Here is a 19397-nt window from a genome sequence, read left to right as displayed (position 1 = left end):
ATTATTCTATGCTCTCACAGAATTTCGTATGCTAATTACTACACTGCAAATTCGTTTTCTCGAAACAAATTGTCCCTCTTAAAGTATGTAACAAATTTCGATAAGTGAATCGATAAACTTTGTTAATTTCGATGAACCCATTAACAAAATTTAAGCACAGCTTCTGCCGGTAATTAAATGTATCCAGAGCATTTCATTTTCCGGTCACGCTTCTAAAATTCTTTTTACGTTCCATTTATGAAATCTTTTAATTTGTAAAAATTAAAATAATATTGATCGGGTGGAATCTCGCGTGCTGGACCATCATCCCACGCGTTCCAACGAAATTCCTAGAGCGGCGAAACGATAATGGCCGCAGTTTCGAGCTCCTTCTTTGTTCGGTAGCGTTTCGTTTGCCTCGCGAATAAAATGGACGCATGCGTGCGGTTCGGCACGCGATCGATTAAATAACTAATAAGAGAAAAAGTTGACCGGTGCGTCGTGGACACGCGGGAATACGTGTCCTCTTTTTGTTTCTGATCGGGGAATCAATCGGGTAACACGAAATCGATGTGTTTTATTTATATACAATATTTACAAAGGCATACTGTTCCGTCGTGGCTAATTATGTTCTTCGTACGCTGAAACGTGTACAATGGTGTCGTGCAAGCATGGCTTTTTAGTCTTTTTTGATTTTTCCCGTATATGTCAGTCACCGTTTACGGCTACCGCGATCCAACATGGCCGCTTCCGGTCCCGGATCATCGCGTTCATTTTAGATGCAGCTCTCTTGTATCGCTGCGCTTCGAATCACTGTCTCTGAATATCTGTGTGGTCTTTGGAGGCTGTAAAATGTCTGCAAAAAAGAGAACAGAGAGCAGTTGTTAATCATTGGGGATCGCTCATCATAAATTGCGTCGTTGTTTATTGAAATTGAATTGTTTTTCATCGAATGAAATTTCGCTGCGGACACAAACGATCCAGAGGTTGTTCACGGAGGGTCGAACATGCTAATTGGCACGTTTGCGGCGGATTGCGAGGAAAATATTGAATAAATTAGTTGAACGCGTGATCGTACCAGCCGGAACGTTCTTTTAGAGGGCGATCTCGATTCGCATCGATCTCGATTTGTCACCGTTCCCACACGTTCGCCGTCGTTTTTCGCGTACCGAAGCCGACGCGACGCGTCGCGACGATGAGAATCCGATTACTCACGTTTGGCGATGCTCGCGGATAATCCGAGTCTTCTGCGACATCGTGGGACATCTCTCGACCCTCCAGCTGTCGCGGCCTCCGTGGCAGCGACCCACAATGTAAAAGCTTCCTATCTGAAAAAAGTTTCGTCGGAGCTTAACCTTTAGAATTCTCCGGTTCCTCGAAAAACTTTCAATTCGAACCGGTTCCGCGTCTCTGCGAGAACCGTTGCGAAAGAAATGATTTGTCTTGTCCGATAGGCAGAATCACTGTGATCGAAGCACACTCTTATCGACGTTCCATTTAGAATTCGAATCTTAGAGAAATTATTTATCGTCTCTCGTAGATACAGAGACGAAAGCACGCTCGACGTCCCAGTGTGCTTCGAAAGCTTCAAACACCGTAGAAAGCATTTTGTATATTTTACGAGCGTTCACCGTTTCGTTATGTATATTTTGTGGATTGAGATTGATCGTTGGAACCAGAATACTGGAATAATTAATACACTGCGGATGTTTAAACATTTATGCGAAATGCGAATATAGAGGACCCCAATAAATTTGGAAGTATACAATTAACCCTTTGCACTCGAAGCCGTTTTAACTCGAACACCAAAATCTTTCCTCCGACCTAGAATATTTCCATTCTATATATATTTTTTCATGCTATACATACGAAAATGGTGCAATTTACTCGTAGAGTACTTGAAATCTTTAGTAATTTATTAAATACAAACAAATTTAATAATGTCAAAAATATTACAGCCTTACAGTCGCCATTCGAGTGCTAAGGGTTAACCTGCGATCGTGTCTGTACTCCCATCTTTAGAAACGTTTGATCAGCGTCTAATTAACATTAGGTTTATTTTACATTACTTTGTCAGAATAACAGGAATGTATCTATCCAAATTTTTGATCACTTTTTCAAACAATGTATACCCGGGAAATAAATTTGTTGAATAAATGAATGCGACTTTCACATTGACGAGTTCCTAGTGTTAATAAGCTGGCCATCTTTCTGTAAAATTCAGAGACGAATTTGGTGGGTTTCGGGAGAATTTCGGCGGCTGCAATAACCGGGCTTACACCGTGTCCCAGATCGATGTAACGTTTCCCGGTACCGAGCAATTGCCCTGAGAGTTCTGTAAGCATCCGGTTGTGGTTTAAGACGCGACCCGATGTATTTACGATTCTCGTTTGGCCGGAGCACTTTCATCAGTTCCGAGTAGAAAATTCAGCGAACGTGACGGAAGGCTATTCGTATCACGGAGGGTGCATTTACAGATCAGCCGACGCGGTGATCTAGCAGGATACAGTTCCCCGGTCCAATTCGAAAAGTGTCAAGGTTTACCTACTGTGCGTCCCGTTCCAGTTTTGCACGCAATTATCCCTCAAACTGCGAACGAACAAACCCCCGTAAAACCAACATGTCGCATGTCGATCAACTCGTCTTCCAATGGGCTACGTGCTTACACCGAACAAAATACAATTGAACACTGCACGAAAATATCGAGTTCCGTACAATAGCGATTTCTGGTCGGAATTGCAGAGAAAATACTAAAAGCTGTACTTTACGTGGGCCGACATTGAAAATGTTTAATAATAATACCAATAAAAAATTGATGAAACCTCAAAAATATTGAGTGTTATTTAAATCTTCAATATACGCCCACATCAAAAAGTTATGAAATATGACTTCTAGTAGAGAATGTAGTGAACTAATTGTTTTAATTTCAGGAAAACATCCAAGTCGTATGGTCCAATATGAAAAAAGTTCTCGTCCTTTTAGAAGTGTGCGAATGTTGCACTGATTCGCTATACTGAACGCGGACATAGGGTTGATAATAAAGAGTCAAAGAAAAGCTAAAAATTTTGGAAGAACGTGCCCCCAAATTCATGACCACCATAAGTAGTTTTAATTTGCGACATATTTTCAAAGAAGCTATTAGTTTGGGAAACAATTGTAGGACAATTTGAGTGGCACTGTGTGCGACATAGCGTATTGCTGGGTGTATTACCTATGAGATGATTGGTCAAGGCCGTGGTGGGAATTAGATCAGGATTCCCGTCCTCTTCCTCGCCTTTGCTAGCGAAGGTCGCGATGCTGGGTTGTTGGGGTGGTTTCGGTTTTGCGGGGGTGGCAGCGTGCTTCCTCCAAAGCGCCATCAGCACCCCGGTCACGATTAAACCCAAACCGGTCGCCGTCCCGCCTAGACCAATCAGGATCGGCGACATGTCCACCGAAGATACCGATTCTCCTATAAACAAAATCACCCGGACGATCGTTCTACTTGTGTCTACTTGTACCCTCTCCACGTCTGTCCCCTTTTGCCCTCTTTCCGCCCTTCCGGTCCCTTTGTAAACTTCGCTCTTGCAAGATTCGAGAATCGACACGTTGATACTGTCTTGTTCCAACAATTGTCGCTTCTATCTTTTATTAGTAACCTTCAGGTTGGATACTGGAAGCTTCAAACAAAAGTTCGAAGAGATACGAAGGTGACCTTGAGTATTTATATCCTCGTGTGTGATATTTAAATACGCGATTCGAAAGAGTATTAAATCCTGAATAAAAAAGTATTAAGGTATGCAGGGCGAAAAATTAACAGTTACCGAGATATTCTTCTCTTCGCTGGTTTGTTTAATAGTTTGTTTGTTTATAATTATTTTTCTATGACACTCTCACCGACGCGTTCGTGACGCTTCTCCGATTAAAATGATACCCAACACGACACGGTTTGGATCGTATTTCCTTGTTTAATCCGCGATTCGCTGTCCTAGTTCGGATAATCGAGGTTCTACTAAATCGCGGATTAAACGAGTAAACGAGGTCCAAATTGTGCCGTGTTTGGACTCGCTTTAATCGGGAAAACGTGGCGAACACATTAGCGAAAGATTCGCGGACAAATAATGAAATATAAAAAAAGTTTTCTCATGATACGTCCACTGAAGATTAACTATAGAATATCTCGAAAATGATTACTTTTTCACCACATATGCCTTAATAGTTTTTTACTCGGCATTCGATGCTCTTTCAGACTGCGTATTTAAACGTTACACATTATGAAACAAAAACTCAAGGTCGTCTTCGTATCTCGATAAAGAAGTGAAATGTAAAGAAAAACTAATTGTTACATTGCACGTGCCGGTTAATGTCTAATCATTTCTGTTCGAAACATTTTTTAATCCAACAAGCAGATTACCAGTAAATTTCGGTGGAACAGTTAAGCGATTCACCCAGTGCATATTTGGTAAAGTATAGTGTTCGGCAAGGTGGGCCGGTTTCCCGACAGCGTCAGGGGATAAAATTATGACAGTTACGCTGAACCGAAGCTGGCTAAAGGCAGACAGTTATTGTAGGCATTACCGTAGTTGGCTTTTTCTCGAGCAAAGCCCAAAGTTTCTCGGTCCCGGACGGAACACTTCGAAGTACATGACAGTTTCTAATTCACTTGTTTGTCATTCGCGCTCGATGGCGAACAACATTGCGGTTGAATTTCGAGGAGAAATTTCCGGGGAACCTAATCTACTTCCAATTAGGGTCCCGCTAGGGTGTATTGCGAAACTTCGGTGGAGGAGGCGGCTCCGCTTGGCGCCGTTCGATTAACGTGTTTATTATTTCACGCGTTGCTATCCCCGCCAAACCGGCTAACAAACGATGGAACTTCTCGTTCCATTCCTATGGCGTTGTCCATGGTTAGGATGGTTAGTATGGCCAGCCACGACGTACAAATGTGTTTGGTACTTCTGAAGCATTCGCTGGCCCGAGACGATTTTAGACTAGGACGATGTTTCCTAGCATTTATTAACCCTTAGCACTCGAATGGCGACTGTAAGGCGCCACTAAAAATTGCTGTATCCATTATTTAAAATATTTTTTACATTATTATATTTATTTGTATTTAATAAATTACTAAACACTTCAGTATTGTACGAGTAAATTTCACCATTTCCATACGTACAATATGAACAAAAATATATACAGGGTCATCCGTTTTTAAACGGCCAAACGTGAACCAACTATAGAGGACCCCAAATGGAACAACTTTCACCCCTAACACCTTTTTTGATTCGAAGTTACTTCATTCAGTCTCCACGGCGTGCCCCATGTCAAAAAAAAAACCAAGATCCAAAGGTCATCCAAAAAAGTTGACTTAATAAAAAAGATGCCCCTATTTATTTTAAACCAATCAAAGGAAAAATCATCGAGATACATAATTCCAGTCCTAATATATTTAATCTTAAGTGAACGCAAAAAATGACGGGTTTTTGCAATTATCTAAAAATCAAGACCGAATCAAAAAAAGTGTTAGGGGTGAATGTTGTTTCATTTGGGCTCCTCTATAGCTGATTCACGTTTGGCCGTTTAAAAACGGATGACCCTGTATACAGAAGGGAAATATTCTAGGTCGGAACAAATGTCTCGTTTTGGAGTTAAAATAGCTTCGAGTGCAAAGGGTTAATTTTATATTCTCCTGAGAATTGTTGAGTTTTTCATATGGTCCCGACTTCTTCTATCAACTTCAATGAGGGCTTGTTGTCGAGCGCGCACTTCCATCTTTCATTTCAACTCTCAAAAGTTTGGAAATTCCCATGCGGATCCAGCGAATGCTCTATTATATATGTCGCCGAGGCATGCCCGATAAATGTCGCGGAGTTATCCCCGCTACCGCAGGGTATACCCGGTGAGGGGCGAAGAAATGGTCGTCTAAGGTCGCGTGGATCAAAGAATAGTATCTCCTGGCCGATATATGTCCGTGGCTAGAACCGTCTTTTGGACGTATTTGGATGTATCGATTTTGAACTTTTCTACGAAATAAACTGGACCTATAAAGTTAATAAACATCACAAAATCCGTTCCCGTGGAGTTTGTGCAGCTCGAACGCGTTCGGTTCTTGCAATATAAGCGACGCCTTATTTTATTCCACGGATGGCGGCCGGGTTTCGGACAATGGCGGCCGTTCGTTCGACGTTTTCCGAAAAGATTAATCTGGTACAGGGTCCGTGGGGCCGTGCGTTCGAATTTCTCGTTTCGTGGGAGAGATAGAGAGGGAGCGCATCCTCGTTGTCGCGAAAGATTAATGAACGGCGCGCGGCGAAATTAAGGCTAGCCGGAAACGTCTCGGGCTTAGGCGTTCTATCGGCGGTAGAGCCGAAACGCGGCCCGGGGACTATCCGAAGAGAGAAACGAACGAGAGAAAACAGAATGCATAGTAATAGCTCATAAATCTGGGATCGCCTTTGCCGAATTTCGAGGCTCCCTCTCTCCGGGCTCATCTCTCGCGTTTCGTAGATCTCTCCCGAAGATTTCACGCTTCCCAAGATCAATTAATTGTTATCGTCCGGACGAAGACACGCGACTGCTCCCGCGCCCTGGAAAATTCCGCTGTTAAACGGCCGTCCACAGCATCGATAATTCAGTAGTACCGCCGACGTTAATGGGGGCTAATTAACGCCGATCCCGATAGGAAATTTAAATAACAATCGATATGTTTGCGCCGCCCCGGGGCGAGGTCGACCTTCCACATTTTATATCCGAGCAATTGATCCAACAGCGTCTGTCGATTTGTTATGTAATTCTCGATGGTTCGAATTACTCGACTGAAATAATTTTATCCTTCGGTGAGAACCCGGCCAACTGAGCGCGCATTTCCAAAATGGGCTTCCTTAACGGGGAAACATATATTTGCATAAATTTTCTGCTCTGTAATTGCAATATTTTCCCGTTTTTTTTTTTTATCGATTCGGAGTTGTACACCGATTCGTAAAATAACATTCGCGGATACAGTTCCGATTTCAACGATTTAACCTCCGCATTTGAGACCGCTTCAACTCGAAAATTTAAAAGTCTTCTCTCGAACCGGAATATTTTCATTTCGCGCGATCCTTTTTTCTTAGGTACCAAGTGACTCGATTTTAGAATGTATTCTTGAAGGGGTTGGCTTCGATCAACTTTAGAATGTGTTCCCGAGGGAAATTTTCAAGGGTGGGGGGGATCGAATGGAAGCTTGAAGATCGTACTTCGCGATAGATGCAGTTTGGTTTAAAAAGACATTCGAAATCACAAAATGGACTCTACCGGCGGCTTGGACAAAATTGATTTGATCTTGACGGGATTGCTCGAGATCATTTCGAATTGTACTCGCGTGGGAATTTCTTAATTATTGAGAGCTTAAGGGGAAGCTTGATGACCGTGCTTCGTGATAGATCCGATCAGGATTGCAAGAATGTGTGGATTTTAACAACACTAGGTTTACGGGACCCGTCGAAATGACGGATTCTAATATTTTTAATCTAAAATTATTAAGACTCCAAGGATGCATACATGAGAAGTTATTTCTTTGGGTACATATTATTTTGGAAATATTGCTAATAATCTGGGTAGCACGTTAATAAACTAACGGAAAATAGTTATACTTTTAGTGCTCCGTAAACCTAGTGTCAGGGAGATGCTCGGATACAATTTGAGATTGTGTTTTCGCACATTTCAGGGCACCAAAATGAAAGAAGCTCTCTAAGAGAGTAGTATTTCCTCAAGGGATCTAGATTCGCTGTAGGATCTGTTATTTCGTTAGGATTCGACTTGTGGCCGGGGTTGACACCAGGTTCACGGGACCCGTCAAAATGACGGGTTCTAATATATTTAACCCTTTGCACTCGAGTGGTGACTCTGAAGCACCACTAGAAATTCTTGTGGCATTATTTCAAAGAGATTACAAAAAAATATTACAATGTATTTCCTACATTACAAAATTTGTATTTAACAGATTACTAAACATTTACATATTATACGTGGAAATTGGATCAGTTTCGTATGAATGAAATGAAAATATTCCAAGACGAAAGAAGAATTTAGTTTTAGAATGAAAATAGCGCCGAGTGCAAAGGGTTAATTTAAAATTATTAAAATTCTAAGAATACATACATGAGAAATTATTCAGCAAATTTATTTCTTTGGGTAAGTATATATTATTTGAAAGATATTTCTAAAAATCTGGGTTGCACGTTCTTGTTATTTTTACGAAGTAATGCAAAATAGTCACTCTCTGTGCTCCGTAAACCTAGTGTTAATCTCGGATGTCTGAAGAGCTGTTTTACGTAAACGCGTTACCGAACAGCAAGAACGGGATGGGAAATATAGGCGGACGCAGAGCCGTCACGCGAGATATACGATCGCGGGGGTGCGCGAGTGTGGGGAGATGCTCTCTCTGTGTATTTCGAGACGGGTGAGGGGTCTTTTGAAGAGATAGAGAGAGAGAGAGAGAGAGAGAGAGAGAGAGAGAGAGAGAGAGAGAGAGAGAGAGAGAGAGAGAGAGAACGGCGCGGGTATCCGCATTCAACGGGGATACAGACCGTTGCTTATCCGTCTGTGTTCCGCCGCGTTCAAGTTTCGTAGCCGGGTGTGCAGGTACTTACGCACCGGTAAACTTGGCTACACCTTTCAACGCCACCCGCTCCATGATCACCGGCGCGCTGGACCCCTTCATATTGACCGCGTAAAGGGCGATCGTTGTCGGCTTGTGAAGCTCCAGCTCCCAATAAGGGTTCGCCGATTCCACGCGACGCTTGTCTACCAGGGCCACGAATTTTTGCGGCAAACCTCCGTCGTAGCCTTCCTCGCAGGATATCCTGATCCAGGAGCCGGTCTGGTTCTGGGCGGTGCAGTTCTGCAACGGGTACGGCTTGCCTGCGACAACAACAATCGCCAACGTTAAGTTCCAACAAAGTTTCATTAACACGTTAAGTGCCGAAAATCTGATCGATACCCGGAGCCTGTCTTGCGAACAGGAACAAATTCGACTTGTTTCGATTTTTGCACAATTTTTATGCAGTACGAGCTTCGATTCGTAGGGATTGATCATAGAGGAATGTACGATCTTTGAATTTCTCCAACTTCGTGCAAAATCATTTTAAAATATTCTACCTGTGACCGTGTCAACCAGGTAAGCGCGTTTGACGTGTACGCACGTCGTCCAAAATTCTACTGCGGTGCGGTTAACGTTAATGAATTGTTGATTTCTAATCGAATAAAAATGTAATTCTCTCTCATTTTGCTGGACTTTTTTCGTAAAATTTATAACAGCCGCATTTGGCCTGCATTCGACGTATGTATTCGTCATTGCTTGATTTTCATTCCGCGAAGTGAGGGATTTTTAAAATTAAATTCCACAGTTAACTGGTTAACACATTCACTCACAAAATCAGTGGAATTTAATTAATGAAACCGAAACTAGAAATTTAAAATGTATTATAGGGGATGCTGTCTCGACCCTTCTGAATTCTAAGGATCCTAATCGAATTCGGTTTATCTGTCACAATAAAAATGAATTTCTAAACCTGCTCAAAAATCACTGTCAGTCATACTGACGCGGCAGTTACCGTGTTAAAGTGTGCAAATAAAAAAAGAAAATAAATAAAGGGTGCCTTTTCATTCAATTTTTAGAGTATAATCTACAAAGGAATTAATTTCGAGTGCAAAAACTGCAGACGCTAAATACAGTCTTCACTCGATATATGTCCCAAATATCTAAGCGATAAGAGTCCCAGAACAGTCAACTGGTTAACGCGTTAAGTGCCAAATATCAACCCCAGAGATTCTCACAAAATCAGTGTAATTTAATTAATGAAACCGAAACTAGAAATTTAAAATGTATTATAGGGGATGCTGTCTCGACCCTTCTGAATTCTAAGGATCCTAATCAAATTCGGTTTATCTGTCACAATAAAAATGAATTTCTAAACCTGCTCAAAAATCACTGTCAGTCATACTGACGTGACTGACGTGGCAGTTACCGTGTTAAAGTGTGCAAATAAAAAAGAAAATAAATTAAGGGTGCCTTTTTATCCCATGTGTAGAGCAAATCTACAAAGGAATTAATTTCGAGTGCAAAACCTGCAGACGCTAAATACAGTCTTCACTCGATATATGTCCCAAATATCTAGCCGATAAAAGTCCCAGAACGGTCCCCACTGCTGCATGGTATACCCCGGAGCTGACCTTGGTCGCCGAGGAGTGAAAACATAAGTTCTCCTGAATGTTCGGGGCGGAACGGAACGGAACGGAACGCGGGACCGCTTTTTAATTATTCGTCGACGGGCGTGTAGCTCGGCGCCTCTCGGTGTGAGTCGAGGGTAACGCGCAACAGCGACCGAAATCCTCTGGGAACAAACACGGGGCGAAAAACCGCGTTATCCCCAGCTGCTCGTCCCGTTCTCTGGTACCGCGGAGTTCCCGGTCGTATATACGCGCTTTTTGCGGCCGGATTTCATGAAAACCATAATTGAATATGTTCATTACCGAGCGCACGCGACCCGTTTGTGTTGGAGACGCCGCCGCGCCGGAGTTAGTTTGGTCCGCGTCGAACCGACGAGATCTTACCTCGGGAACGGTTAATAGTTTTCCGAGTTCGATTCGACTCGCACACCCGGCTCGGCTCTCGCGCGGTAATTGGACACGTAATTTATTTCCGGCGAGTAACAACGTGTTTCTTATGTAATTACCGGCCGGTCGTTTTTCCCGAACGAAAATCAAGCGAATCCCTCTGTGGTACGCTGCTGCCCTCGGTTTGCGAGAGAGTAATGCAATCATAGATCCGGACACGATGACACAAGGGCGCAAATGGACGCTGTAACGGAATCATCTTTCTGCCAGCTCGAGTCCGAAAACTCTCTGTTTGGTCTTCTGTCGGAAACGCTGGGAAAACTCGGCGCAGCTCGAATTTGGACGCTTTGTCATTTGCCAGGGAATTTGTGTAACCTGGGGAGGGGGGTGTAGGGTGAACACAATTTACAATATATTGTCAATTTGTGCCACCCAGATATTTTTCCACTGAAACGTATACCTATCCAGTTCTTTTTACACGTATTTTGGTTCAACTTCGCTTTGGGGAACCAACGATTTTCAGCTTTTTGAAATACAGTATTGTAGATTTTGACGAGAACATGCCGAAAATGTAAGTTCTAACGGCCGGTCTTCACTGGTTCGACAGTTGTAAGTCAATGAAGGCAGATTTTAGCTGTTTTTGACAGGTTATGAAAAATCCTTTCGTCGTCTGTCCGGTCGGTTGTACCATGATTTCGGAAACACCTTGAAGGTTGTAAACACGAAGGAGAATTCAAGGTTTATTTTATATTCTATAGTTTTTTAGAAATCACATGGACTTCAACAACTCGCTATGCAGACGACACCGCTGAAAACAAGGTTGCAGAGGATCGGAGGATTAACATTTCAAATTTGAACCTTTCTAACACGTCTCCGGTGGTGAACGGGAGCGTGATGAAGGTTGTTGAACATTAGCAACTCGGAGCTTAAGCTTTCGAAATTAAAATGCAAAAAGGCGGCAGGAAGAGGGGAGGCTGTTGCAAAGGAAGCTGATCGAGGTGAAGGAAAAAAGAGTAAAGAAACCAAAAAAAAAAAAAAAGAATAGCAAGAGAGGATCTGTTTGATCGTGGCTCCGGCAATTGGCCGCAAAGGATTATTCTCGTCGCGTGTTGCACAGAATCATGAAGGAGGAACGCGAAGGAGAAGGAACAGCGACTGCGCACACGTTGTGCACTGTTTCCAGGAGCTTTTTCACCGGGCTATTTGCATACAAGTGATCTAGTTAATGCAACATCATTGTCGATAATGACGGCCCCCGGACACATAATTTCATTGGCCGCGAAATGGCGCAGCATCGCGTTGCAATTTTCGCTGCGCAATGAAACGAAGTTATGCGAACCGCGGTCTGTGCGGCTCCGCACACCGCTGCGCTTTTTTCCCCCGTGTGTTTGCACCGTGCAAAAATTCTGCACGATACAACGGGAGCCGCTCGTTGACACGCGTGGCACGCGTTCGTTTCGGAAAAAATGAAAATGCAAAAACGCAACGCGGTTCCTATTAACAGGAAACGCGAGCCGGCTAACGAGATTAGGCGACGATAACACGCGGAAATCGCGCGCAGGATATTTATGTGACGAGAGAATCCAGGCGACAATACACGTGAATCGGATTGTTATGCAAGCCGAGAGAATCATTAAAAAGGATTGTTGATTTTATTGGTTTCGGACGTATTCATTTTCATTTGCACGATCTATAAACCCGTTCGAATAACCCTTTATTTCATGAATTTCTTAAAAACTTTCTAAATTTGTGCTGACTTTTTTAAATACTTCATTTCGGTTCAAGTAAACTATAGCACAATTTGCATTGTGAGTCGTCGTCAAGGTCATTAATTACGTGGAAAATAATTTGGGACTCCGACGTCCCAACCACGAGATGGTATATAATTTTATAATATGGGCTCGTGAAGTTCGTAACATATCAAATTTTACGTTATATGTAATCAATGATAATAAATGAATACTATAACTTAACAAAATGCAAAACAGGTAAGTATTTTATTCTAGAATCTATCCTAGCACTTTACCGACCGGTAGGCTATTAATCAGCTTCTAGTTCCCGACACTTACCGACCGGTACAATATTAATCGGCTATTTGTTCACGACACTTACCGACCGGTACCATATTAATCAGCTTCTAGTTCCCGACACTTACCGACCGGTAGCTTATTAATCAGCTTCTAGTTACCGACACTTACCGACCGGTAGCTTATTAATCAGCTTCTAGTTCCCGACACTTACCGACCGGTACTATATTAATCGGCTATTTGTTCCCGACACTTACTGACTGGTAACTTAACCCTTTGCACTCGGGGCCATCGATTCTAGACTCATAACGTCCCCTTAGAGGGGACATCCGAGTGCAAAGGGTTAATAATCAGCTTCTAATTCCCGACACTTACCGACCGGTAGCTTATTAATCAGCTTCTAGTTACCGACACTTACCGACCGGTAGCTTATTAATCAGCTTCTAGTTACCGACACTTACCGACCGGTAGCTTATTAATCAGCTTCTAGTTCCCGACACTTACCGACCGGTACCATATTAATCGGCTATTTGTTCCCGACACTTACTGACTGGTAACTTAACCCTTTGCACTCGGGGCCATCGATTCTAGACTCATAACGTCCCCTTAGAGGGGACATCCGAGTGCAAAGGGTTAATAATCAGCTTCTAATTCCCGACACTTACCGACCGGTAGCTTATTAATCAGCTTCTAGTTACCGACACTTACCGACCGGTAGCTTATTAATCAGCTTCTAGTTCCCGACACTTACCGACCGGTACCATATTAATCGGCTTTTTGTTCCCGATGCTTATAAGTCCTATTAGTAAATAAAGGGCTAGCGGTTTTCGCGGTTAACGAAAATGGAGCAATTCTGAGGGTGTGTTGAAGACTAGGTTCGGACTCGTCAGTATGGATAAAAGTGAGGACGAACCTGTTGCGATCACTTGGTAAAGGCAGGGCTGCTTGGATAGACCGACGACGTTGCTGGCCCAACAGCCCAAAGTTCCGTAATCCGTGTCGGACGTCGGTGTGTAATTCAGCCGACTCGACGTGCCTTCGTTAGTGAATTTTGTGGACGGAATGTCGGCGAGGTCCCCGCTGCTGTTGAACGTCCATTGGAAGCTGATCGAGGTCGGATTAGCCTCGACCTCGCACACCAGGCTGATGGTCTCGTGTTTCGATGCACCGTGGATCTCTTCGGGAACGTTCAAAGGCGGCGGCGTCGCGTTCTGGTTTCGCCAACCCGACGAGTTTAAAACGTGCTTGCAAATCGGTGCGACTGCAACACACACGCGCAACCGGTGGAAGATTGCTCGAACGACGATGGACATTAGCGAAATCCCGTGCAATCTATCGATCTTTTAATCGCACCATTTTTCTCTGTTCTCTCGTGCAAAACGGCGTTGGAAACACAGCCGTTCTAGAACCGAGCATTTTTATAGGATTTACAATCTACTGCCGGGGGGGGGGGGGGCAGTGCATGTGACACTACGGGAGGTTTGTGTCACCATTTGTTGTTCAGCTTGGTGAGAAGCACAGGCCGGTGCTGCTTATGAATTTTTATCTCGGCAAATATGCGCAACCAATCGACCGGATCCCTTTTTTTCACGGCACTCCAGAAAAATTCAGTTTACTGCGAAAATATTTTCTCAACCAAGGATGCATTGAATGCAATACTCGAAGAAAAATAAATCCCCACGACAAATAAATTTCTGTTTCCTGTAAACCGGAAAAATTAGGGCGAAAACACCCACCTAAAGCAGTTGTTCATTCAATGCACAGTTTCGCAAGCTCTCCTCGCTCTCTCAACCCCCAATCCAAACTTCTTTTATCCAACACTCTCTCCGACAAACTTTCAACCCCGCGTAACCAAAATTTCCAAGTACAGTTTCTTAACTGTAATATCCAAGTTCCAGAAAGTTCACTATAAAACGAGAGAAGGGAAACACCTGTACTCTGATATTTCAACGTCCCCCGCGTCCTCCTCGGTGTCCACCGTCGTACCAAAAATCCCGACGCACTTGTGTGCACGCTACGCGCGCATCATCATCGAGCGAAGAGAAACATCGTCGGAGCAGAGAAAAATCGCCGGCAAGAAAGTTTTACGATCGGAATACCATATTTTTTTCTGTTTTTTTTTCTGGAGTTTCGCTGGAGCAGAAGAGTCGAGAAGAGGCTATACTTACACATCACCTGGAGGTTGACATCGTTAGACCTGGTAAGGCCCTCGACATTGACGGCCATGCAGGTGTACCTTCCAGCGGACTCCCGAGTGATACTCTGCAGCACGAGAGAGTGGTCCGAGAGCACTATGCCGGCGGGGACGTTGGTTTGGAGCTCTTCTTCCTGAATAAACAAAGGGAAAAATAGATCCTGCGTCAAAGAATTTCCGGGTCGAGATTTTCCGGCTGGAAAAACTGTGCCGACTCGGTACAATACTCGCTCGAACCGCCTCGAAATTTATCCGACTCGCAATTACATTGCCCGGAGGAAGGGGTGGGGCACCCTGTTTTATATTTCTTTCCGAAATCTGATTCACAACTTGGGTCCAAATTTTTGCTTAAAAGTGAATTCTCGATATATGTCAACAAATTTATATATGTCCAACGAGCCATGTTTACACTCCTAGGACCTTGGCGACATACATAGAGAAATCACTGTAATTTAGTTGACCTCTTGGAAAAGTAGAGGACACCAGTGTCGCCGCACTAGGGGAATTCAGGGGAGTTACCCCCTCCCTCTGCTAGGACCGGATAAGTCACGTGACCGTACCGTGGGGAAACAAGGTCGTAGAAGGGGAAGCGCTCTCTTAGTAGTTCTTTGGTACGCGTGCTCGTTACAGGGCAAATGTTAATCGACGATGTGTGGTGCAGATAAACAAGCCACGCGTTGGGTAAATAAAACGCGGCCGATATTCCGCGAACCAACGACGGGGGTCGCCGTGTTCTGTACACGCGGGGATGAGGGGATGGGGGCGGCGTTTCGAACGTACAAATAGCAGCAACATCCGCGAGGCGGAGACGCATCGTTTCGCAATCCGAGATAGTTTCGAACCGCTCCGGGCATATTCTTGAGTCGTATGGTTCGCACGTACAACTTCTCCGCAAACTCACCGAGACCGAATGCAACAGATACAATTCTCTCTCTCTCTCTCTCTCTCTCTCTCTCTCTCTCTCTCTCTCTCTCTCTCTCTCTCTCTCTCTCTCTCTTTACATCTTTCTGTCTCTCGTTACCGGTGTAAAACTGGCGGGGGCGTGTGTTTGGCAAGGTGACCGCGCGTTTGCCCTTGTAATTCTCCTCGCGTGTCAGTTTTTACCTGGAAAAACTTCCTCCGGGATCTCTGATCCGCTGGAGCACCGAGAAATTATCAAGGCGCAGAAGCTCGTCCCGCGAGCCTCGCGACTGTGTGTCTGTAATTGTAACTTTGTTTTGAATTTCAGTCAAAATTGTTTGGACACTCGCATTCCAACCCCCTCCCCTAGCATTCTACCCCTAGATCTTCTCTCTTTCCCTCTATTTCGTACCTTTCTTCAGGAAGTGGAGTGGTCGATAAAAGTATAGGTCAATCTGACAATCCAATACCACCATAAATTGAAGGAGCAACACAAGAAATTTTCACCTCTTCAAACATACCGAGCCTCGACAGTAAATGGCACATTATTGTCTTATGAAAATGACGAGGCTGAATTTATGTGGGCTTTGTGCGATTCTGAATGTGTGCTCTACCACAGATATTTATCCATTTATATTTATTCATTTCCTATGAAAGCATAATAAAATATTTATAATTTCAATAATTGTAAAATAAAAAATCTGAAATAGGTCGTTTTGAGTGATGGCGGAAGATTTATTGCTAAACGAGTAACGACGTATTGCCAATTTCTTCATGAATTAATACAAATCCCTATCACAGTGATTAAATAGACGCCACTTATAGTCAACAGGCTATGCGACACGGATCTTCGTGCAAAATAAAAATGGTCTGCACCGATTACAACAAATACCAGGTGAAAAATGTTGCTTCTTGACAATTTTATAGATGAAAAATAAATACATCGACATATCCTCCTGCGCTGTTAATTTTCCTACAATTTTAAATTTATTACGAGCATAAAACATAATCTACTTTATAAGCAAAAATTCTACGAATAAACACTAAGAAAATATTGAATATTCACGGTTACCACGCAACATATTTCCGCGAAGTATCCGGTGAAAAAATTCTTAAATAAGGACAGAGTAAATTCGGCTTTGTTAGGCGATCGTCAGGCGTTGTCGAGCGTCGATGGCGACCATCGAACGCACAACGCGTTCCGCGGGAGATTATGGTTAATCCCGAGGCCGAAAGGTTCGAAAATTTCCGGAGTTCCTCGGCACGTGTTTTTAGCGTTCGGGGTAAATTTCGAATCTTTCGCGTGCGCGTCAGGCTTTATGGCTGAATGGTAGCGGAGAATGCGGCACAAACACGGTCCCTAACTTTTCGAAGCTCCGCCGTCGTCCATGCCTCTAACTTTCGCCCCGCAGCCCTCGCAACCCCCCGCAACCCCCTGTGCCCGTACCCATGCCCGTTTACCCGTTTTCCCCGTTCTCCACCGTAACCGAGAGGACTTAACTATGTATGGTATACGCAACAAACCGTGAACCGGATTCTCCTGCAGCCTCGCCGTCATCCTTTTAAAAGCTTCAACGTTATCCCCGAGCTCTGAATAACATTTCCCGAAGATCGTGCCACCGCCGCCGTGCCCCCGTGTCTGTCGGAATAAACGAACTATAATGCGAGACGAAATTGCTTATGGACCCAAACTGCCGTGCGCTGTTTTATTGAAAAATCTGCCGCCGCAGGAGTCTGTGAATGTCTCTTTACGGCTTGTCAGCTTCGACGCTGATCACTGGATCGAGGATTTTTATGCGACACGGAAATTGTTTACACGTTCGTTGCAAGCATTTATTTCTTTTTTAAAATCATTTATTCTCTTTAAATGTACGTTCACGGAACACCGAAAGTGACTAATTTCGCGTTACTTTGTGAAAATAACGAGGACGCGCTACCCACACTTTTAGCGATATTTTGAAAATAATATATTCCTAAAGAAATAAAGTTGCCAAATAATTTATGCACCCTGAATCATTTTCAATTAAAAATATTAGAACCCGTCATTTACCGGGTCCTGCAGACCCAGTGTTAATCCTGTTAATTTTTCTTTAGTTTTGAATCATGTGTATACCCAATTTCGTCATAAATGCGTTAATGATGTACAGTGATGATTAACTGGATTATTTTTATGCATTTAGAATTGCCGAAACATAAAAACTGTGAAAGTAGTAGAACTGAAGAATACAATTATTTTCGACTTACGATAAACGATCTAAGCGCAATCCGCGGGACCGTGCTCCGACATATATCGTGTAGGACTATTATCTCGTGACCGCGTCGACGTAGAAGAGAAAATGAAGTCAGCCTCTTAGATTTCGCACATCGAAAGTAAGCGTGACTATTTATAACAGTAATAAATAGTCATACAATTAGTATGACCGTTTAAATTGAAACGATATGTACCCCCGTACGGTATTACACATTGCCATGTTGAAAAGTATGCAGGCAATTGTAATTTCATAAGAGAATTTAATAATAAACATCGTTCGATAATACGAATTTATGTAATAGATACACACGGGAGAATTCGACAATAAACATCGGTCGATAATGTTAATTTATACCGCAGGCTCACACAAGAGGATTTAGCACGCAAACATCGCTCGATAATACTAATTTATATCATAAACGCACAAGAACGTATAATACGCGTTTATTGGTAACACTACGTTCTATGATTTAATCATTTCAATCCTCGGAATGATTCAAATTCTCTGTATACGTTTTAAATAGTTCAACTGTCCTAAACGCGTTTAAATACTTCAAAAGTTTGTCACGCTCTGATCGATTAGACATTAAAAATAATCCACCTTCTCCAACAAATTGAGAATATTTTTACAAAGGAAAAAGTTACTTCAGATGACCTCAGGGATCACGCCCTTTCAAGGAATTACCATATTTTCGAGATACCCTATACAGAAAACAATTCGTTTCACTTACTTCCTGTCGATGTAAAAATTTTATCAAAAACGATAATTTTGCGCACGAGGTCCGATGAAATTATTTTTTCATTACTTTACCCACATTTTCCGCGAAAATTCGAACGATTTGAAGTTACGAATCAGATTTCCAAGAAATGTAAATCTTCCTGTACCACGTGCGTGTGTACGTGTGTGTGATGAACGGATGAAAATTGGATGTAAATCCGTAAAAATGGCGGTGGTTCGCGCGTAAGAACCGAACGCAGCGAGGTGAGAGCCCTATTTCCGTCTGGCGACGGAAATCCGGCGTTCCTCTTCACGGAAGATCGTTGGCAACCGTGAAAGAGGAGCGAAGAAGAGTTTCGAGGATCGTTTGTTTTCACTTAAAAACGAACAATTAGGTGGCCGCCGCGTGCTTCTCCCGTCTCTTCCTCGACGCTCGAAGACGACTCTCTCGGCTCAGGGCTCATTTTCTCCCGGGCTCGAAAGCTCGAAATCTCGAAAGCTCGAGCCGTGGTTCCGCTTGTAGACGACCGTCGCCGTCGCTCGTACAAAGAGAATTTACGATGTACACCGCTTGATCCTCTGTCTCTGTCCCCTTTCCCCGTGTCGGCTCGTTATTCCGCAAGCGAGCACCGCGACATTGGTGACGCGACGTTCACTCGCGTGCACCCTCTGTTATAGTCGTTATAGTCGTCTCTGGCCGCCGCGCCGCGCCGCGCCGTGCCGTAAATATACAGTCGCCGGCAAAATTAAGTGCGG

General features: G+C 43.5%; 1 protein-coding gene across 1 annotated transcript in view; it reads right to left on the bottom strand.

Moving 5' to 3' along the window:
* Positions 1-597: 597 nt before the first annotated feature.
* Positions 598-19397, bottom strand: part of LOC143361211 (hemicentin-1) — a 261168-nt gene continuing 242368 nt past the window's right edge. The window contains exons 10-15 of the mRNA XM_076800439.1: positions 14747-14906; positions 13492-13839; positions 8590-8856; positions 3191-3430; positions 1195-1307; positions 598-835 (exon numbers count right to left, since the gene is read on the bottom strand). Of these exons, the coding sequence (XP_076656554.1) occupies positions 755-835; positions 1195-1307; positions 3191-3430; positions 8590-8856; positions 13492-13839; positions 14747-14906 (1209 nt within the window). The 3' untranslated portion in view covers positions 598-754. The remainder of the gene's footprint in view (positions 836-1194; positions 1308-3190; positions 3431-8589; positions 8857-13491; positions 13840-14746; positions 14907-19397) is intronic.

The sequence above is a fragment of the Halictus rubicundus genome, chromosome 15 (assembly GCF_050948215.1).
Source record: "Halictus rubicundus isolate RS-2024b chromosome 15, iyHalRubi1_principal, whole genome shotgun sequence".
Lineage (NCBI taxonomy): Eukaryota > Metazoa > Arthropoda > Insecta > Hymenoptera > Halictidae > Halictus > Halictus rubicundus.
Note: the sequence above shows the minus strand (reverse complement) of the source record. Positions and strands in the feature narration are given on the sequence as shown.